We start from the raw sequence: 23211 nt of genomic DNA, 5'->3' as shown, positions 1-23211 counted from the left end.
ATTTCCTGTCTCTTTAAAAATTCACTTTTACTCAATTCCACCGTCATTCCCAGTACACAAAGAATCTTCAAAGAATCACCAAAACTGGGAGAGAGGGTGTAGCAGGAATGAGAAAAGGGAAATTTAAAAACAGCTTTAAGGAATTTGGTAACAGCTGGTCGAAGTGCTCGTCAGCTGTATGTAGCCTCACTCTCCTCACCCGAGTGATGACATCTGTAGTCCTGACCAGACAGGCTGAGCCCCTCCCGTCCCACGGTGTGCTGGCTGTGGGGGCGGGGCTCTGCAGAGGGGGGCCCTTCCCTGGCAGACCTGCTTGATCGCCTGGGGGGCTGCTCCCATCTCCTAACGTTTCCACAGAAGCTCTCTGACCTTCATTGCTGCAGAGGGTTCCAGGGTTGGACGCGGGGTGTCTTCAGCAGCTGCAGTGGTACCTGTTTCCATGGTCACCGACGGGATTCAGGGTGGTGTCACTGCTAATTAACCACTTCATAAACCTCTCGTTCTTACAGGACAGATACAGTGGATGGGAGACCTACACCTGAGCTTGGAGTCTACTTTCTCTTCCTCATGAGATTCAGGCCATTGTAGTGTTTTTCCTGCTTCTCGGGCTTCAGCATACATACCACTTTAGTGGCCCTCCTAGAAGATTTAGCTGTGACACTTGTCTTTCCTCTGGGCTCCCAGAATGCCCTTTTGTTGACTCATACTCTACACGTGGCCCTGCAACAAGCGAGGTAAGTATGGGTTGTCCCATCCTCCACACGCCAGACTCTAAGGCTGTCAGAGCCTGGGTGAGCCTTGTCTGCCTGCATGTCATCCGCACCTGGGTCTCAGAAGGCACTTCGAAAATGTCAAGTGAATGGAGGGAAGAGGGAAGAGAAATAGTCTCTTATTCATTTATTGAGCAAAACACAGGAAGAAGTCAATGACGCAGTGACCCAGTAAGTAAAGCAAGCTTTTAATGACTCTTCTCTCACATTTGTGAGCATGTTAGCAAGTGAAAAAAAAAAAACTGCTTTTATTCTTTCTACAGAACAGAGCTCCAAATAACAATCACAGAGTTAAAATGAGTAAGATGCTGGACGAGGAGCCAAAGAATATTATCAAATAACAAAATCTCAACAACAATTTATCAAATGAAACTTTACTGAGACATAAGAGAATATGGGTTTGTAGTTAACATGGCTAAAAATGAGACGTTACAGGAACTAAGTCCATAAACCCAGGACAGGCACTATGCAACATAAGCGATTAGGTGAGCACACATTATAGACAAGCCAGTATCTGAAGCAGCTCATAGCACCAACACACTGGCAGGACCAGCAGAGAGGCAGGTCATTCAACCAAGGCATCTGGGAAGAGGGAGGCTCTCAGCCAGCATCTCTTTCTACTCCCTTCTGACAATAGGGGAAAGGAGAGCTGAAGTGCCCCGGTCCAAAGTCACCCAGCACAGGACTAAGCAGACCACCAACCACTGGTAAGTGCTCTATTCTATTTGACTTGACGAGTTTTCCTACTAACAGGTTTACGATGGAAGAAAACAACTAACTTCATAGCATACTTCGGGATTATGTTTATTCCACTGGGAAGGACTCTTGGGCCTGGGCATGGACACACTTTTAATACAGATTCTGAGTGGAGAGTCTGACAGTTCTACCTTAGTGATAAGCTGGTAGAGAGGCGGCACCTGAATAGGTAATTTGGCACATCTCTTTAAAATGTTATTTTGGTGTGTGTATGTATGTGTGTGTGTGTGTGTGTGTGTGTGTGTGTGTGTGTGTGTGTGTGTGTGCAGGGGTAACACATTGAACATGTAGAGGTCGGAGAACAACCTGTGGGAATCAGTTCTTTTCTCCCACCTTGTACATCCTAGGGATCAAACACAGGTTGCTGGGCTTGGCAGCAAGCACCTTTACCCACTGAGCCATCCTGCTGGTCCCAGTTTGACAAATCTTATATTGTGTAAACAATGAGTCAAAATTATTAACTCATTGGTATAAAATTTTCCCCATGAATAGTTTAAAGATTAGTAAAGTACAAAAATAACCCAAACACAGAAAAAGCAGACCAATTCTTCCCGTGAAAATTAAGTATGATACTCTTTTACTTCCATATGGTAAAAAATTGAAAAACATGATTTCAGAAAAACAAAATACTTAGCTACAACCCACAGCTTATGAACCATCTAGTATATAAAGTATTTCCCCTGTTTATAAATACGTGTGTTTCTTCAAAATGTTTTGGAGTCATGGAATCTTGCATACTCTATCTTGCCACAGCCCCAAGGCTTAAATTGGAAAATTTATGATGAACTGTGGGGACCAGAGTATAAACACTCTATTGCTCACAGGAGTGGCACTACAGACAAAACAGATTGAACATACAGAAATGAAGCCAAGTTGTCAGTGTAGGAAAAAAAAAATCCCACACAGGACTTCTATTCATTTGGACCATCATCATACTGCTGCAGACAGTTAGTTATCTGGCTTCCGTAAGTGAACAAAGACAGAAAAATAAAAGTGACTTCTGCATGTCATATATATATATGTATACATATATTATACTTTCTTACATAGACCTTTAGCTATAAGTAAATCAACATTTGGCTTAATGTTTTCCCTCTTGGGTCCAGCATCAAAGGATCTGATTTCACTTTTAATGTGAGTACAGCTCAGATCTGGTTAGGAAGTTACAAGACATTTACTGTCTCTAACCAATGAAAAGGCAACGAAATATTTTGGGACCTCAAGTTCATTTCTTACCATTAAAAGCATATTAACAAACATATGTTTAAGTACTAAAGAATATACTATGTTTGCTACCAATAATGTGCACATGATTGCATAAAAATATTCTGTAATAAACTGCCTTATAAATGTTTAAAGAAACATGTTTAAAATTAGAGTGAATATAAGATTAGTGTTCTGAAACCATCAGTAGAAAAATATACTTGTAAAAAAAGAATGTTTCATTAAATGTAAAAATTGTCTTTTTGGTGTACATTTCCATTTTTACCTTTTGCAAGGTAAAAAAGCTTTCTCTCTCTCCTGAACTGGTGCCTTGAATGCAGCTGGAAACTAAGCGATTGGGGAGAACAGGTTGTGGGCAGTGCTACGGCTTTCACACGCTCAGTTCCAAGTGTGGACCAGATGGGTGACTTGGAGAAATACTGAATGTCTCCGAGCCATTTAGGAATAGTGCTGCATCTGTTTATTATCAAGAAACAAGATGCTCAAAGTCCAGGCATTAGATATTAAAAGAGATTTTCTTTTAGGGCACTCTGTATACAAGTAGGGAAAATTCTCTAAACAACTCCTGAGGGCTAAGTCCTTTCTGAGAACACTTTTTAAAAAGTCCTCCCTTAGTAGTTACCTTAATGAACTGAACATGAATTAAAATATCACAGGCCTTGTGTTTGGTTCAGGCTTCTAAATGAATATTTTAAATGAACCCTCTCATTGTGACAAAGTCAAGATATATCCTTGGTCATGGTAGGTTATGTGCCTCTAGGGTCCTCACTGGACACTCTGAGGGTATGTGGGCTATTTTCATGATCAAAGTAAAACTGATGGCCTCAATACCCAAGTGCTGGAAGTGTTGGACTGTTCTACAGAACACAAGCCTCCCCATGGAAGGGTCCCTTCCCCCGGGTGGTTTGTGACCCTGGTAGTGTGATGAAACTGCAGGCATCTGCAAAGAGCTTCAGTGTCTTTATTGCTTGAATGGTTTCCCCCCTGCTGTGCTCTCTCCAGTTGGATCTGGGTAGGCGAGAATGTCCCCCCTGAAAACAGTTGCTCTAGCAGCCAGGGTCAGGCATCATGCTGGCCAGGAAGAAGGGAGAGGGGTGCCTGCAAAGCTGAGCCCTGGAGAGCAGCTGTTTTCAGTCTTGCTCCCCTCAACTTGAGGTTCACAGTTCATTCTTGCATTCCAGCCATGAGGGTGGGAGTTTCTGAGGTGGCCACCCCCAATCCAGCGGAGATCATGAGCCCTGGAGTGAAGCTGCCCAGGGTCCTCCCAAGGGTCTCTTGCCCTTTTTTAAGCTCAGAATCACGGAAGCTCAAATGACTGATATGAACTAATACCTCATCAAAGGGCTTTCAGTTTAGTCTTAGTGTTTTAATTGGCACAGTTTATTGCAGACTTAGGGACCAGCACGATTCCCATAGAGGAGAGACAACAGCATCAGCTCATTATGATGAAGATGAGCTTCACGACATTCTTTCATTACCTTTTTTGTACAAAAAATTATATGGAAGGAATCTGTTATTTTACCTATACAGAGTTCAAGATAAAGGTGTAACTTTGAGGGGCTGATCTTACAGCAGGAAGTTTCAGTGTGATTAATGTCGATAGTGCAAAAAGACATGGCTGTAGACATCTACCTCCCCAGGCCCCTTGTGTGGGGGACAGATTGGCAAAAGCCTTATAAAGAACATAATATAAAGGTTTCGGACTGAAGTGATTCTTGACATTTTAATTTACCGGTGCTTAGACAATTTAGGTCTTACCATATCTTAATCAACTGTATATTGTAAAGACAAGCTTCCCCAACTCCCCTGCCACTTTCCTTATACAGTAACCCAACATGATACCATAGATACCAAATAGAAAGTAAGACTGTTATTCTGTATTAAATCAGTAAAGGGTGAAGAAAGGACAACTTGGAAGAGAGAGACTTCAGGGTCTGTTATTCCAAGAGAAGAGTGTTTTAGTTACTAGCTGTGGTTACTGGGTAAGCTGAAGGCATCTCTTCAGGTTGCTGCTGTGGTTTGCGTTAAGAGGCGAGGGGTTGCTTCCCGGTCTACTATAAGATGATACAGGTCTTCTTATCCTTGAATGGGTTTTCCGAGGTGGGTATGCCCATCAGCAGAGGGTCGCTCCGGGCATGCTCCTCACAGTATGACATCAGGTCTGCAGATGCTTTTGAGACCTATGGTGGACACAAATAAAAAAGAGAAGACTTCATTGACCAGGAGCCTCACCCAATAATCCGTGTCTCAGCATGGCCTTCAGACCACTTGTCAAGTGCAAGGATAATGGCACTGGCAGGTAAGACCTGCCTCAACCAAAATGATCGTCTGAGGACTCCTCAGCAGCAAGGTACACAAACATTTAACTAGAAATGTGTAACAATCACCCTCGATTCTAAGTGATGGTAACACTTCGAAATGAGCTGCCTGGATCTGCCATAAAACACAGTTAAATACTGTTGTTATAGAACCCTGAAGGGCAGTGGTTTCTCAAGAAGCTTAAAGAAAAAGTCCTAGTGTTTCCTGTAGAAATGTGGAACAAAAGAGAGACATGGAGAGAAAAAGAAAAGCAAGTCACATTTCACAATGCTCAATAGTAACAACTGTAAACAAACGGCTGTGAAATCTTAGTGGAGAGAACGGACGACAGAGCGGGCAGACGCTCCTGCCTTATGACCAGAGGACCCCCACACTAGGAGAGAACAGTCTCCTAAAAACTGTATTCTAAAGTCAACATGTGTGCTCGGGTACTGACACATCACACACGCACGTGCATATGTACACACACCCTCACCAAAAAAATTAGTAATAAAAAAATGAATATTTGGATATTTGCCATTCTGTAGTATGAAAGTTTAAAAATAAAAGTTAGGGGCAAAGAAAGAAAGGTGTGTGAATCAAGAGAAAGTTACAGTTGAGTTTCTATCCCAGAGAAAGGAACTGGAACACAGAAGAGAGTTTAAGAACTGAATTATGGAGCCCACCCCTGACTAAGCTTGGAGAGGTCCTGTTAGGGACCTAGTGTGGGAAGTGACAGGCGCCACACCAGCACAGGAAGGCACCGTGCTTTACTCTGGTGTGGCACAGGCAGGAACTCTGCCCTTTTCTCTCGTGTGGCACGGAGAAGGCACCACTAAGGAGTCTGGAGGTAGATTTCAGGAGTGATGAGAGCAGAGGTCTGAGGCCACCACAGGAACCTCACGCTTTTCAGACAGGCGACTGCTTCGGTTTCAGGAGACAGCATTACAGTCACAACATTTCAGGGCTCTCACTGGCCAGTCCTCTCAGGATTGTGGGGGACACTTCAAGGTCAAGGTACCTAAGAAAATGGACCTGGCCTGGAGCCTCTACTAAACCAGGGCCACAGAGTGGTCACATGGAAAGGCAGCATTTTCCTAAAGGAAGATTCAGACTGATCGTTGACTTGCAACACTTTGATAACTCTATAATACTTGATACATTCCAGGAGGATGACAAGGATGTTTATCAACTCCACTGGGAATCCTGTCCCCACTCAGAAGACAGTCATGGCAAGGGTGGATCACAGTCATTCAGGAAAGGCAGACTCCCAGGAAATCTTGCCTAGGGCTTGACAGAGAGGCTAGCTTAGATATCTGGCCCCTCAGCTGTTTTAGAATAACAGCTGTGCTAGGTAGGAAATGAAAACCAAATTACTCTCACTCAGCCTGCTCCAGGAAAAGCCTGGAAGTGCGCTGCACATGGCTGTGTCTTCTCTGACTTGTGCTTCTGCTCAGGAAGGGTGGGGATTATGCAGGACGCACGGCCAGTCCGCTCACACTTACCTTTATTCTTTCAATGGAGGCTTCCAATCTCAGCTGCTGCACAGTTCTCCTAGCCTGGGCTATGTTGTTGCTGCTTGCTGTCTTGCTGGACATCTTGGACGATTAGTCTTCCCTGAAATCTGAAGAGAATTTTAAAGAAGTTGACCGACCGGCACTTCCCTCAGGTTATTTAAGCCTTTATTAAGATGTGTTATTTGAAGGGGGAAGACTGCATCTTCCAACCATCCCAGCCAGAAGTGCCCCACGCCATTCTGGTGATGATCCAGATGTGCCAGCCTGCCATTCATCTGAGTATCTAGAAAACCTTTCTGCAGAAATCGAGCACCGATCAGTTTAATCTGTGTGCCCCAACATAGTACAGAGAAGTGTCCTTTAAAGAACTTCCTAAGAAAAACAAAGCCGTTCTCAGTAGTTACAGGACCTACAGCAAAAGCAAACACCTGTCAGAGAACATGTAATTATCACTACACCCCCATAACTGAAGACTTCACTTCATTTCTCTCTCTCTCTCTCTCTCTCTCTCTCTCTCTCTCTCTCTCTCTCTCTCTCTCTCTCTCTCTCTCTCTCTCTCTCTTTGTTTTTCGAGACAGGGTTTCTCTGTGTAGCTTTGTGCCTTTCCTGGAACCCAGGCTGGCCTCGAACTCACAGAGATCCACCTGTCTCTGCCTCCCAAGCGCTGGGATTAAAGGCGTGCGCCACCACCGCCGGGCTCTTCACTTCATTTCTATTAGCCTGGTAAAAAAAATTCAAGCCACAGGAAATGGTGAGAAGCTCTCCTCTAAAGAAATTTGCCCACAGGGGTCATCAGATGTGCAGTCAGTGTAAAGACTGTTGGGAGCTAAACAAGTCTTTATTAAAAAAAGGGGAGGGGATCTTCAGCTGAAGGACTCTCCATGATAGAGCTACAGCAAATGTCAAACGTACAAGAGTCTGGAATAGCAGAGTGTTATCATTCCTTCCTGCCTCGTGCTGGTGGCCAGGACCCTTGCCCATCCTGTTACCGCCCTTACATGTTGGAGGGCTGATCCTCCTCTCCGGCTTGCGCCCTTGCAGTCTACGCTGCCCTCTTGCCTTGTCTTCACAAGCACCTGATGCAAAGCAGTGGAGAGAGCCCGGTCCTCGTCCTTTGACCTGTCTGCTTAGGCAATGGCCCCATTTCAAGAGGAAGGCAGGCCCGGGGCAAGTGCTGCCTGGTGCCCTTGCCATATATGGTGACATTCACACCGAGAGTGGTAGTAACTGGAGAAAAAAACGGCAGAGCCGGCAGGAGGGCGGCAGCTGCGTGACTCATGGGAGCAGGTGGGCAGTAGGTGTGTCTCCCTGGCACTATGTGAGGACTCAGCAGTCTCGGGCACCACGGCGCCAGCAGCAAACCCAGGCTGACTCACTCTTCGGGAGGGCTTGCTACTGCACAAAGCTTAGACCAGACGAGGTAGAGAACACCAGGGACAGACAGCATGAGTGCCCCCAGACACAGATGTCTCCATGGCCTGAGTCAATGAGCAGAGAGGGCTGAGCTTTCTGGTGTCCATTTTGACACATTTGTACAAAACCAAAAAACACTACCTCAAAAAAACAAAACCCGAACTAAAACACTGCCCGTCAATCTGTGTGCAGGACTTCGGAGTGAGCCTTGGTGTCGGGCTCACTACCCATCAATCTGAGCGCAGGACTTCAGAGTGAGCCTTCCTGTCACCAAGCTTGGCTGGTCCACTGCTACTCTAGAGGAGGTTGGGACCAGGCAGGCTGTTTCACCTTTGTGTGCTCTTCTTGTTTGTAACAGAAGGACACCACCATCCACCTCACAAATGTTTTTTTCTTCTTTGCAGTGTAGGGCAAATTCAAATCACGAATTCGTATCTAGTGTGGGGCCCAGAACAATGCAGCTGCTCATCTGGAATCCCCTGCTTATGCACCTGGTGCTGCCCACCCCGCTTCTCCTACCTGCTCGGTGGACCTCAGGGTTTTGACCGATGTGGTCTAGGCAGGGCCCTTTAGAACAGGTCCTTAGGCAATTCTGCCACATTAGTACCAGGACAGAGACAAAGGAGTGGTGATGACCAATAGAACACTGGAGGAATAGGGAAGCCCCAGCAGGACAGAGGTACAGGAAACAGGAGGAGGAAGTGTATGACAGGACAGGGTGGCCTTGCCTTGTCTCAGGTCTTAAGTGACCTTGATTCAACACATGGACTAGCAGACTCTTCCTCGGATTGCAGTCATGCAGGCCTGCCCAGGGGAGAGGCCCTGGCCAGGGTCTGTTGATCAGGTGTCTGAAGTACCATCGAGGCATGGGCAACCTCACCTTGCTCTGTGCAGGGCCTGATGCACACAAGCTGGTGACAAAGCCTGTCCCTGCAGCCTAGCAGAAGGGACTCTCCTTCCAGCTGCTGGCTGGCTGAATGTGACCATGACTCCTTGTCTGAGTGGCCTGTGGTTTGTAGGCTGCACCCTCAGGGTTTCGCTATGTTCCCTTTGCATGAAAATAATGCCAAGCATTCGCTTTTTCTCAACCTTCAGGGTGCTGTTTCCAGAGCCAGGGAAAATTCTCTTGTAACTGAAGAAGAGGTCACATAGGGACAGCATCACTCATTGTTCCCACCTGTGTGGCCCTCAGCAAATAATCCACAGTCAAGCTCTATTTATAAAAGTCTGGAATGGCCCCGCCCAGTGAAGATACCTAGACGGAGATGCACAGAGGGCGTCTCCCCTTCCTCACTGTGTTAGAGCTAATATTTAAAGCAGCTAGCTTATAAGCCAAAACAAAAGAAGATGAAGAAGGGTGAAAACAACAACCCGCAATTCATTCTTGCTGCAATTCATTCATTCATTCAGGCCTCGATTGCTCCTTCACTGGACCTGATCACACTCGAAGCCCCCTTCCAAAGGGGGATCTTACCAGTTCCCATGCTCTAAGAGGTCCATACAATACTTTCAGGCTTTTATTTTTCCTTCCCACTCTTCCTCCCACACCCGATTCTTTCCTTCTTAGAAATGGGGGGTGAGGGGTGGAGGTGGGGGAGGGTGTCTTCACTCTGTTGCCCAGGCTGGCTCCAGTGTCCTAGGTGTAAGCAAAACCTCCCAAATAGCAGGAACTGGAGGCAAAAGGTACCATGTTGGGCCTAGTAACTTCCCCACCCCCTTTTCTGAGGCAGGGTCTCAAAAGGTATTTTTTCTAACCACCGAGAGAGGGACCTTCCCAGGCTTTTGTAAGTAGAGCCTGACTGTGGATTATTTGCTGATGGCCACACAGGCAGGAGCATACTGTCTCAGGCTGGCTTTGAACTTGTGGCAATCCTCACGCCTCCCTCCCAAGCGCTGGAATGCCAGGCTTGAGACACCACAGAGAGCAACATGTTTTCAGGTAAGCACTACCGGTACTGGGCTGGATGTGCTGAGACTGAGCGACAGAAAGACACAAGCCCGCCCTCACAGAGGCAGCACTGAGGGAGTAAGTAAATGCTTGCTTTCGCTTTCTGCCTCAGGGGAGCCCATCCCGCCCGCCACGCCACACCGCTTGCCACCCTTCTCAGTCTCCTGTGCAAATGCAATTTTTCTGCCAGTTCCTTCCTCTCGGCTGGTACAGGGATAATCCTACCTAGAAAACTAGTGAACATTTAGAGACGAAAGCGTTTTAGCTTCATTCTTAAATACAAAGAGCTTCGATTGTATTTCTGTAGTGATAGCTTTGGGAAGTCAGTTCAATGGGGTACTTACTTGTGGTCAGCCCTAGAAAACAGCCACTGGGCCACTGGGAAGGAAAGGAAACTCTGATTATAGATTTGTTCTTAAGGAGAAACCAGATCAAAATTTTCTAATTTTAAGTTGAGGAGTCTCTTCCAGAGACAAAGAATTCGTCTACTAAGCTGCCTCAAATCTAGATAGAGGCTGCGGCTCTTCAGCACTTGGAAGGAGGGAGGCCTTTCTGGGTCTGGGACTGGCTAGAAATGATCTTCATCGCTGCAGATACTTGGTAAAACCTCAACTAATGTCCTGGGCCAGAGGACAGAGCGACTGGGAAAACAATCACGAACGTCTCCATTCTTCTATTCTGGGCAGGAGAGCCAGGTTGTCTGTCTCTGCACCAGCTTGCTTCATCCAAGCACAGACTCTAGGGCAAACACCACCTGGCATCCTCATGGAAACTGGGAGCTTGCTTGCTGCTTTTATACAGCTTTTCAGGAAGCCTCGTTACAACCCCGCAGCGGGTCATTACTGTTGTTTTAAAGGCGAGGCAACTGGATCTAGGAAGGTTGGCTTCCAGATAACCCAGTCCGCACTGTGCAGCAGGTGAGACTTCTCTCTCCAGATGTCGCCCTTCCCACCTGCCCCACAGAAAGTATGCTATTCTGATGTGGATGACTCATGCACACTGGAGGCATCACAGAACGTCCCACAACGTGGCTCTTCACTGGGAGCACCTTTGATACTTTGATAACCTGGCTATTGCTTCTTTTCTGCTTCATACAGGGGCAACACAATGGAATAAGCATGGAGCATTTGGCTAATCAAATGGTTTGCACTGGATTTGATACTATGGTTTGCCTAAATTCTCAGGTTCTTAGAAATCCTAGGAACAAGATGTTCCATTAGGAAAACACAGACATTTAAATCTGTGTCAAGAGGACCTGAGCCAGAGAGGAGAGTAGGCATAAAAAGTGTCACTGAGCATACACTCAGCAGAAGGAACAGAGGAGCCTGTAGTCTGAATGACAAGTCATAGTGGCCTGGCCCAGAGCTAATCACTGGGGCGAAACAACTTCCAAGAGCAAACACCCTCTGTGGCTGTAACAAAAGAGCAGCCTTCCATTTACTCCGGCTCTCTCCATGTTGTCTATACAAGGGGGACAAGAAGACCTGCCTCTTAGGGCTGTGGGAGATGGGACACAGACACACACTATTCTCAATGCACCAGATGCCTGGATACTATGAAATGCTGTGCTCGGGCTGACATTCTTGGTGTGACCCAAGATTAGAGCACTGTTGGAGAATTATGGAGAATTACAAAGCTATGTGATGAGGTAGCAACAGCTTTCTAATATAGCCTAAGAGGGGTGACGGGAAGAGCAGGCTCTTACAGGCCTTCATCCTCATGAGCACTTACCACTCATGTCAGCACCTAAAGGCTTATGCCAGCCTCAGATGGTGTGACTGGGCTCCACATTCACTGCACAGTATGTGCTTTAACTTGAAATTGAGTGTCACCCTTTGGAAAATAGAGATTTCAGCTAGGCACAGTGGTACAAGCTTTTACTCCCAGCTCTCAGGAGGCAGAGGCAGACAGACATCTAAAAGTTCAAGGCTAGCCAAGGCTACACAGTGAGACTGTCTCAGATAGACAATAGATAGATAGATAGATAGATAGATAGATAGATAGACAGACAGACAGACAGACAGAGAGACAGAGGATGTCTAGAAAAATGGAAAATCCTTAGCTGGATCTGATGAGCAGCTGCTCCTTTGACATCTGCTAGTTTTAATGCTGCTCTGCATGTCCTGGACATGCCATTCCCAGGTTAGCAAGGTCTCTTGCTCTTCCCAGCAAAGGTGTTGTGTAAGACTTGAGAGCTACAGTCTTGATTTTCTTGTGGTAAAAATGGGACAATACTACTTCACTATTTCAAAGGATTGTTAAAAATATCAGATAAAACTAGTGCGAGTATAGGTATGGTCCAGTGCTAGGATGGTTGCTTAGCCTAAGAGAGGCCTTGGATTCAATTCCTGCCACTGGGGAAGAGCATGTAGATTAATATAAATATAAAGAATGACTTTCAGAGTGTTTAGTACCTGTATCCTCTTATCAGAGACTGTGTGGTGTGCCCCACACTCTCTGTAGTTCCTACTGTACTTCCTGGTGCATGGCAGAGGTCTGCCCTCTTCCTGGCATACCTAACTGAACTGCAGGGCTAGACAGAAAGAAATGGTATGTCTCAATGTTAACGGGAGGAATTAACAGGAATGAAGTGTTCCCCACTCCAAATTCCTATGCTGAAGGTCTAATCCAGCACTTCAGAGTCTGACTGTGTCTGAAGACAGAGACAGAGGTAACTAAGCTAAAATGAGATCGTGAGAGCAGGCCCATAGCCCATAGGACACTGTGTTTATAAGAAGGGGAAATTTGGGCCTAGAGGTTCACAAAGGGGAGACAAGTAGTCCAACATTTGGATCTCGGATTTCTAATCTCCAGAAACAATAAAAAACAAACTGTTGTTGCTTAAGCCCCTGGCCTGTGGTAACTGGAGAGTCTTCATAGCAAATGGCCACACCCAGGTTCTTCTGCCACCAGCACAGTGGTCAAAGCATTTCGAAATGACCTGGCAGGTGAGAGTGACAGGAATTTTTGCCGACAAGAAGGGCGGAGGCTGCTGTTTGAGGAGGTGGGTGGTGGGCTGTTCTGGAGCCTAGTCAGCAATCAGTTACAGAGAGGCCACAGGGCATGGCAGCTCTCTGCTTCTGCACCCAGCACTCAACCTTAGGTTCAGTTTTGTGGTGGTTCGGAGTCCTTCCTAGGGACTCTAGTGAAAGCCTGTTCTGCCTTTCAATGATTACACAGACCAATTCTGTGAAAACTGCAGAGTGCTTTCTGTTGGCTGTACCTGAAGCCTGAGTCACACGGAATTATTAACCTGCTGTTAATAGCTTGCAGATTAGCTAGGACTTCTATTACTGCCCTGCTATCACTGCTGACCACCTCGGGCTCCCAGACTTCAGTGGAGGAAGGACTGAGTCTTCATATTCACCTTCTCTTTTTCCCAGCTGAGGTCATGGGTGTGAGGTCAAGGCACGCCAAGCCTGTGGCTCAGCTGCACATGCCACCCAGCTCCTGCAAACAATCACACTGACGGTTTGTATGGAGAAAAAGGAGAAGCAGCAGCAAGAGAGGTCTGCAGGAGAGTAGGAGCCCACATTTTGCATGAAGAAGGTGTTGTATTTTGTATCGATCTAGAAGATGATCTAGAGGTCTCTAAGAGACATTTACACAGTTCAGAATCAGCCAATCAGAAAGGAGACCATCTCTTGCAAGAGCCTCAGCAGAGCTCGCCTGTGAGGCTCTTCTCTAACATCTTTCTTTGGCTGATCTTTGTCTAAGGTCACACATGGTGGACCTGCAGTTCAGGCATACGACTCTCAAGATGTTATACACATCATTCTGTGAGGCTTGTCCTGAACAGCAAGAGTCCAGGATGCAGCTGGCAGAAAGGAGTGGCATGTGTCTGCTAGCCTTACTGCATAAAGAAGGCACTGGACTCCATTCGGTGGGTCATTTGCAGTTGGTCCCCACAGTGAGCAGAAGTGTGGCATGGAGTGAATTTGTAAGGAGGGAGAGGTTAAGGAGACTAGGACCACTGCCCCAGATCCTAGGTGAGACTACTGCTAAAGACACAGATGATTGCAACATCCTGTGTGGGCTGAGGTGCTGGGAAGGAGCCAGGAGAATTAGCCAATCTCCATAGTAAATCCAGTGGGCAGGAGCTGCTGGCCCCCGGCAGTGAGGCTCGGGGTTCAGGGTGTATCTAAGAACACCTGGGGCGCTTGCTTCAGAAACCTGCTTCAGGAGTTCTGCAGCGGGGCCCAGACAAACAACGTGAAAGCTTCCTTGGAAGACTTTCCTGAAATACCAGTAGTGATGGCCAGACTCTGCCTCTGGCTCCTGCCCATCTTTACTTCCGCCTGGAATTAAAATGGGCCAATTTAGAAGAATGCTGCTTTCTGTCTATGCATGACTTTTCAAAGCTCTGACTAAGCCTTGGATGGTTCTCTATTTGATGAGAGTAGCCTACAGGGTTGACTTCCTTCAGTATGAGACTGTTCTATTGGTTGACGTTCTTCTCTGCTATAAAATCTGTTTCCACGACAGACACTTCCTTCTGGAAAGTGCCACAGTGCTAGACAGTCTGTGCTTGCCACACACAGTGGCATCCCTCCAACAGTGATCCCCTGTCTTCGATGCAGGTCCTCTCAGGGCTGTCTTGAGGGGCTGGTGTAGCAGAACCATCAAGGGCTTTTACCGTTGGATAAATTAAAATCCCAGCTTGCCACTTGCTACTCCAAGATGGTTTACTTCAAAGTTCATATAAAATGACTGAGCTGGTTTACATTTTGGGTGCTGAGTGAATCACTGAAACCCACTGTATCTTAACTGGATCAGCAGCATTTGAGTACTCCAACACTTTTCAGTCTCATCTGTCCTGACCAGTCCAGTCCAGTTCTAGCTTCTATCTCTGAAAAGCTGACTTAAGCAAGATCCAGGGGGTTCCCAGGTGCCCATCAAAAAGTCCAAAGGGTTTGCACTCCAGGCCTTCTCACAATTCTGCATCTATAATACAACTCCTAATCACCAAAGAATCTTGTTTCTATATAGCACGTACCAATGCCAGGTACCAGGTGACAGTCACGCCTCTCAGTGCTCTGTCCTAAGTCCTCACAATAACCCCAGGGAGGTTCCATTTTATTTCTAGTTTCACACGTGACATTAGGCATGTGTCAAGAAACAGCTAAAAAGCTGCTAGGATAAGATCTGAGACCAGACAAGCTGATTCTAGGGTTCAGGCCTGGAGTTTCCATTGCTACCCAGAAACAGCGTCAGCGTATATCATTCAAGTCCTTGACTTCATACATTGTGCTTTCAAGTCCTGAGCCTCCACTCAAATTCTCCACCAGCCTCTTGACTATTTAAATTTTCTCTTGCTTTAGGTTGTTTACATTGCTACCCACTTCAAAGCAAGCTTCCTTAGCTACTTTTACTTGCAGCAACGAATCCCTTTTATTAATTAATTCCTGCTACATATGCATATAGCTCAGGGGCTCAAGGATTCCTGAAGGGCCTGACCCGTGCATGGAAAGGGCAGGCAGGGCGAGCTGTGCATGAGTAACAATTTGCTATTCAATGTATATTGTTACATAACTGGTTTCATATAAACACAGTAATGTAGCGACTACGTATCTTCATCACCTTGTACCAGTGACTGTAACTAGTGCTCAGTGTTCTGTGCAAATACAGGTTTATTTAGTATCCCTAGAGCCTCGATTTATCATACCCATAGCAACTAAAGCTCAAGAAAGTTACAGAATTCCCAAGATCACAAAGCTGTAGACTTTAGTCCATATTTCTCCAACATCAAATCCATGTCCCGACCACCTTGTTCCACCTGCCCTTCCACAGTGACTAATGCAGAGAAAGAGACCTCCATAAATACCTGGCTTAGTTTAAGACATACAGCTCAGCAACTGTATTAGCTAGTGTGAAACTATCACCCGGGGATGTTTTAATGTCTGATAGTTGCTGTATTAGAAACAGGATATACCTTGCTGGTCTTTCCCATGGGTATCCAGCAAAACTGCCTATTTTGAATCAATGAATACCTAGTGGCATGCGTCCTTGCACAGATTTTAGAAGCCTGGGTGGAATTCCTGGTCTTTCCCTATAGTTGATTAGGTCAAAAATGTTGACTCTGAACTTTCACCTCCAGTATGAGACGGCACTCAGGTTCCAAGGGCCATGCTACTGTGTACCCATGTGAGGTATCCAAACAAGTTCTCAGCTGTTTGGGTAGGGCCATGAGAAGGTGCCCTGTCACCTACAGCAGCGAAGCCCTTAGCCCCCAACCTTCTACGTTGGGCCAGACTCCATCCATCCATTCAGACAAATGTTTATAGTCAACACTGAGAACAACGCTATGAACAAGTTTTACCTGCTACCTATACAGCCAGAGTGGCTCAGAAAAGATTTGTTTACATTTTCATGACGGGTTTAGGATAGCTAAATGTCTCACGTGTTTATCCACAAGTGAATGAATGAATGAAATAATTTTACAACCATTTCATGTTGGAAACAGTAATGTGGAGAGCAGAGGGGGGCTTGACTCAATGTGTGTTGACGTGAGCAGAGCGGGACCACAATGCCTCAGATCTGTGAGAGTGGCAAAGCCTTCCTCTGGTCCAAGCGGGAGTGTTTACTAATGATTGACCAGTGTATGCAGAAACTATCAACCACAGCTTCCTCCTCCAGGATGCTCGCAGCCCGAGACTGCTTTCTACCGAGACCTCCTACCTAGAGTAGCTAAATCTACCTCCGTGTTCCGCTGTATACGACAAGCCCACCCCCTAGACTCAGATGTATAAAGTAAGGTTCGGGCCTGTGCGGGTGGTGTCCTCCATTGGAGTGAGCAGCAGCTCACCAGATCCCAGCTTTTCTGTACTATGCCTCTCTGTGCTTTCTTCATCCCCTGTCACTCAGGCAGGCCAAGCTCTAAAGCTGTGTGGAGAGTGCAGAAGGTGCTTTCTAGGCACTGTGTTGAGGGCTTTATACCACATTTTTATTTGCTCCCTATAACACCCCTAAAAGAGAAATGACTGTCATTTCATTAATTGGTGTTTTTGGTTAGGAGTATTAACACACAGAAGCACTAATGACAGCCCCACAGGGTCTACAATAAAACACAGCCATCTTGGGCCTGAGGAGACAGTTCAGTGGCTAAGAGCACTTGCTCTCCAGCGCGAGGAGTGTGGTAGTTTGAATGAGAACGGCTTCCACAGGCTCCTTTGTTTGATCACTTGATTCTAGGTGGGACAGTTTGGGGAACTGCACCATGACTGTATTCCACCATCATGAGCTCCACTCTAATTATCTGAAATGATATGCCCAATTAAACACTTTTTTGAACAATAAGTTTCCTGGGCCATGGTGTTTTGTCACAGTATTAGAAAAGTAACTAAAACAAGGGCCTTAATTCAAATGCCCACTCAGGTTTAAAAAAAAAAAAAATCTGGGTATCGACTGTGTTTACCTTTAACCCCTCATCAGATGGATCCTAAGAGCTCTTTGGTCAGCCAGCCTAGCTGAACTGATGACTTCCGGTTCACTGAGAGACTCTGTCTCAAGGCATTAAGGCAAAGAGTGGTAATGTCATGCTCTGGCTTCTGTTCATATACACACCAGTACACACACCCAGGCACACCCCTGCCTTAGGCTACTACAGTAGATACACGCTACTGTAATAATAGCGGGACTTCCAAATGGCATACAGCAGTTCTCACTGTTCCATGTGGTGGTCTTCTACATTTGTGAGAGGAAGAAGCCACAAAGGGTAACAGACTCCAGTGAAGGTGTTCTCTAGGACAGCGGCTCTCCACCTGTGGTCTCCACACTTGCAGCAGCAACCTTGGGATTATCTGAGCGTTTCTGAGGAATGGTACCCCAGACCTACCGAATCAGAACTGGGGTGGACTTTGTCAATGTGTGTCCTAGAAGGCCCCCTCCACTACTCCAGGTGAGGGTCTAGAGACATAGCTCAGTGGTTAAGAGCTCAGACTGTTCTCTTGCAGAAGACCCTCATTCAGTTTCCATCACCAGCATGGGAAAGGAGAGGGAAAGAAAGGCTTGCAAACCCTGTAACTCTAGCTCCAGGGGGTGTGACACTCTCTTCTGAACTTTGTGGCACCTGCACACACATGTGCTCACACCCACACACATATATGTACACATAATTAAAAATAAAAATAAATCTAAAGCATCAATTCTCAACCTGTGGTTTGTATCCTAATTGGGGTCAGATATCCTATATATCAGATGTTCACATTATAATTAATAACAGTAGCAAAATTAGATTTATGAAGTAGCAATGAAATAATTTTATGGTTGGGGTCACCACAACATGAGGAACTGGATTAAAGGGTTGAATTAGGAAGGTTGAGAACCACTTTAGATCCTAAAGAAACTAAAAGTCCCCAGCTGATTCTTATGCCCCTAAAGTTTAGGAAGCACTCACTGCTGTGAACAGGTGCAAAGCAGAACCATCAAACAGCAGAAAGACCTGGCTATGAAATAAATAAATAAACAAACAACAAACAAATAAATAAATAAAGCAGTTGTTCTATTTAAACCAACATGATCATATTCCTGATGTTTTCCCACAACTAAGCACAGTTGTGCTCAGTCTCCACACAGCTCAAAAAGCAGCAATGACTTAAAATCAGTCTGATGGAGGAAGGAGGCAGAATATCCCAGTTGCTCAGGTTGGGAGCATCACTAATTACCTATGATAAAGTCATCTGTGACCCTTTGCATACCTGAACCCAGAGACTTTCCTTGGTATCCATGTGAGCAGCTGAGTGTTGTCCCCATCAGCCTTCCCTGGGGACCTCGGTGCTTTGCTCTGCTGTTACCTCCCTGGCTTAGCAGAGCTGAAGGCTGTTTGGAAGGAGACCTCCTACCTATCCTAGATGTTGTCCACAGCGTAGCTAGCTGTTCTCCTACTTCCTGGCCAGCTGGCAGTGCAAAGGAGACAAGATTAGGATTCTAGCCTCAAAGACCTAGCCTTTGCTCCACACTAAGCTGAGGGCACGCCTTCTATCATTGCTAAGCAGACAGGAGCTTGCCTCTCAAGAGTGCATCCAAACAACGCCCCCAAACACACCAAAGAGATCAAATGCGGCAACAAGACTCTGCTGCATCCATTTTGGATGACAGGGGGCATGCAGCTACTGAGCATGGTCTATCTACAATGCGTGTGGGCTACTGGGTCTGTGGCTTAGGCTCCCGTGAGGATGGACTAACTCCTGGGCATGAGGAGGAACTAAGTGGGACAGTGAAACATCCAAAGGCAGGAGTTAGGACCCTGGAGAAAGAAGTAGCCAGTGAGGTCTCGGGTAGGCTGAACACACAGTTGATTCAGTCCTCAAAGGACTGGCACTAAAGGTGGAGACGAGAGGGAAACGAATTTCAAAATGGCTACTGGCAAGACCAGTAGAGAACAGCCTAGAGTGATTTTCTTGGTGAAATGAGGCCACCAAAGGTTTCCTGGCACAAGTGACAGGCCTCAGGGAGCTGATGAAAAAGTGAGTAGGCAATCTCAGAAGGGAGACAAGTGAGGCAGAGAAGTTCAGGCAGATTCTACTCAAGGGAGGTTTAGCAGCAGCCAGCAGCCAGTACGATAAGGTCTGGCAGTCAGACAGAACTGGGTTCAAGTCTCAGCCCTGTCATTCAGTGAAGAATGGTGTTTAGACGTTTATCTCCTCAAACTCCCAGATTCTCTGTAGAACAAGATGAGGGGAGTGCTTACCTTACAGAACATCTTCAGGGGAGCAGAAAGGGGGCAATGGTGTCACAAGAGCCAGGGAGAAAGAAGTAAGGAAATGCTTCCAGAAGGCAGTTAAAGCCATGGAAGTGTTTGTAGTTAAAAACATATTCAGAAAGCATAAGAGGAAGACATTCCAAAAGGTACCTCCTGCCAGTGACAGGAATCCTAGGGGTTTTAAGTGTTGTCCACATACCACTGCAGCTGTGAGGTTTGGGTTTGGATAATGAAATATGCTTTGATGGTGCCTATGCTTGCCAATTATCGTTCTCTAGGGCTCAACGCAACTTACTTTATCCTTTGGACGGTATATAAAGCTGTTACTATTTATCCTCGTTTAGAACTGCGGGAATTGAGGCAGCTGTTTAGAAAAAGCCAAGACCAGCAAGAAGGTGCATGGAGAAGTTGCCAGTCTGGCCCAGCCTCAGCTATACCAGAAGCTGGGAGGGTGGAGCGGTGCATGCCTTTAATCCCAGCATTCAAAGGGCAGAGATTTCGGTGAGTCTGAGGCCAGCCAGGGCTATAGAGTGAGATCCTGTCTCAAAACAAACAAACCCCCTTCAAACTCCCTAACTGTTATTCACTAAACTAGGAGGAGGGGTAGGGAACACAGCACAAGGCTCCCTCACAGGACTTCTGAGTGGGGGCTCTCTGAACAAGCAGTTTCCAGAAGGAAGGATGGCTAACACACACTATGAAACCAGAGAGAGAAGCATCAAGCAGGGGCAGGGGCATGACCGTGAAGGCAAGACGACCGTTAGATGTTTGGGATGGCTGGCGACAGTGTTTCTGGAAGGAACCCGGGGAGGTCAGGAATAGAGAGGAGATGTGAGAAGAGGTCTTTGTAAGAGCTGACTGGATGTGCTCAGGATTGGGCTTGGAAACCAGGCAGAGGCGACGGTAGAAGAGACACCTAGGAGGTAAAGGCATGGAAAGGAAACGGTGGAGAGCTTGGGCTGGAAGCAGGTACAGAAAAAGTGAAAGAAAAGAGAAGTTAATTTAAAATATATTTTGTTAACCAGGCATGGTAACACATGCCTTTAATTCCAGCTCTTGGGAGGCGCATGAAGGTGGATTTCTTTGAGAAATCCAGCCTGATCTACATAGAAAGTTAGAGGCCCATCTCCAAATAAATAAATAGATTGATAAATAAACAAATCTTTTCTGTTTTCTAAAATTAATTTTTACAAAGATTTTTAAAATCTGTGTATGTGTATGTATACCTACACGAATTTATGTAAACAAGGTGCAAGCAGGTGCCTGTGGAGGACAAGGCATTCGAACTCTTGGAACTGGAGTCCTCTATAAGATCAGTATGTGCTCTTAAGCACTAAGCCATCTCCCCAGGCCCTTGTTTTCTTAAGACACAGTCTCAAATAACCAAGGCTGGCCTCTAACTTGATCTTCCTGCCTCTACCCTCCCCAGTGTTGGGATTACAGGCATGCTACCTGGCTTGTAAGAACTTTCCTCCTCATTTCCACACTGAGTATATATGTGGTAATGCATGTGTACACGTTTCCATGTGTGGGGGTAAGTGTGCACATGGGTGTGCATACACCCCGAGACCCAAGGTTGATTTTGGGTGTCACCCTCTATGGCTCTCTCACCTTATTTGTTGAGGCAGGATCTCCAGGTTAAGCCTAGAACCTGCTGGATATGACTATTCTCAAAAGACAGTCACTTTAAAAAATGACTTTAAAAAAAAAAAAGACTGTTGAGACAAATTATTACAAAACATCATTGGGACACCCAGAGAGAGGCTGGGGAGAGACAGCTCACCCAGTAAAGCACCCCTGTGTAAATAAAGACTGGAGTTTGGTCCTTAGCACCCTGGAAAAGACTGGGCACGCCTAGTATTGAGGAGGTGGGGACAGGGGGCGTTTGCTGGTAGGGCAATCTGCTTGAACCAGCAATCGGTGAAAAACTGTCTCAAAGAATAATGTTGAGGACGGCTGAGGAAGGCATCTGACACTGACCTCTGGCTCTCCCGCACCCCCACCAGATGGAGAGCAACTGAGGAAGACACCTGATATCAACCTTTGGTCTACACACACAAAACTATAGACACAAACAAATACGTACCCACGCATGCACAAATGGACCAAAGACACTGAATATTCAGTAGGTTACTATACACAATGTGCCTGGTAAGTTTGATTCACTGAAATTAAAAACAGTTTACAAAGTAAGATTTTCAAATGGAATGGAGTAGAAGATTCTTCTCTGTAAACTCTGGAGATCTGCCAAAGTTACTGTCAGCTCTGGAGTTTCTGGGCCTGACCTATTTGAAGCACTGGACAATGCCCGGCATAGCAGCAAGAATCAGGTTCGAAGATGGTGATTCGCACGAGATGCCATTAACAGGGAAAGTTCTACAGATGCTGACATCTGCTTCCCTGGTCTTCCATTTAGCCTAATCCTGTATCTATCTCATGGTCTCCTGGCAGGAAGGGGCCATATGCCCACAGTTCCTAGGTCCTCTGTGTGCAGCACACGAACAGCAAGTTCAGGCTGGTTTGATTTATTATGACCGTGGGTAGCAGGAATAGATTGTTCTGTAAGTCTTCTTCATAACTCAGGAAATAAGAGGAACAGCATTCTGGAATTGTGTACAGAGCAAGACCCAACATAATTTAATGAGCTGACCATAGAGCAGGACCCCGATAAACACACAAATGAAAAGCAGACTTCTCAAATGAACTGGGATGCTGTCACATAACCAAAGGGCTCCTCCAGTGAATGCTTCCCCAAATGCATCATCCATTGACAAAGGTTAAGGTATAGGAACTTTCAGCAATGATTCTAATCAAATACCAGTTAGGAACCACAACAAGCACCTCCAAAACTAAAACACAGCATTTTTTACATAATTTCCTGTGTATGCAGAGAGAAATTCTGTTGTAATTCTACAGTGCACCCACAGTGCACTCAGGACTTCTGCACTGGTGGATGGGAAGGTGATGCTCACTGTGATCTGGCGACAGGCTGTCTTCGCTTTGAAAACGAGCTCTCCTCTAGGCTGCATCCACACAGGCACTGTCCCTTTATATTCAATACTGACCCAGGGAAACTCTTCTGAAGCTGAGAGCTCTGGAAATAAAGAAGTGACCTAAATGCCTTCTCTGCCAAAGAGTGGCGGGAGGGACAGCAAAGAGACCACCCTAAGAGTTACAGCACCAACCCTATTTCTTACTCATGTGACTGTCGAGTGAATTAAGCTTTTCTGCCTGTAATGAGCCCAGGGATTAAATGATGAGCCAGGCCCCAGGAAAGCAGTATTCAGCTGTGACCAAACAGGAGCTTCTGTTGGTTGAAGCAGATTCTGCTTGTCCTGGAAGCATTTTCAGAGATCAGTTTTATGCACAAGTAAGCCCTAAATTCCGTGTGTGTATCACACACAGACACATGAAGCTGAATATAGCAGGACTAAGCAGCCATTACTGTCTGTGCCAGCATACATTCTAAGTTTGCATACCTGGCACTCATGGTCCTCACATGCTCATGCTTTTCCTGGGCTGGAGGGAGACAGGTATATGTGAAGACCATTCCCAGATGCATGCTGGGAAACATGCCTAGTTATC

General features: G+C 46.1%; 1 protein-coding gene across 6 annotated transcripts in view; it reads right to left on the bottom strand.

Annotated features, from left to right (window-relative positions):
* Nucleotides 1-937: 937 nt before the first annotated feature.
* Nucleotides 938-23211, bottom strand: part of Gng12 (G protein subunit gamma 12) — a 120357-nt gene continuing 98083 nt past the window's right edge. For 4 of the 6 annotated variants that reach the window (XM_037203794.1, XM_028880765.2, XM_037203793.1 and 1 more), the window contains 2 exons: nt 6554-6672; nt 938-4930 (listed from right to left, as the gene is read on the bottom strand). In XM_037203794.1, coding sequence (XP_037059689.1) covers nt 4805-4930; nt 6554-6646 — 219 coding nt within the window. In that variant the 5' untranslated portion in view covers nt 6647-6672 and the 3' untranslated portion in view covers nt 938-4804. Of the gene's footprint in view, nt 4931-6553; nt 6673-7563; nt 7729-8497; nt 8523-23211 lie in introns of those variants that run through there. The other 2 variants (XM_037203797.1, XM_037203796.1) reach the window with 2 other exon arrangements.

The sequence above is a fragment of the Peromyscus leucopus genome, chromosome 3 (genome assembly GCF_004664715.2).
Source record: "Peromyscus leucopus breed LL Stock chromosome 3, UCI_PerLeu_2.1, whole genome shotgun sequence".
In the NCBI taxonomy this organism is placed as follows: Eukaryota; Metazoa; Chordata; class Mammalia; order Rodentia; family Cricetidae; genus Peromyscus; species Peromyscus leucopus.
Note: the sequence above shows the minus strand (reverse complement) of the source record. Positions and strands in the feature narration are given on the sequence as shown.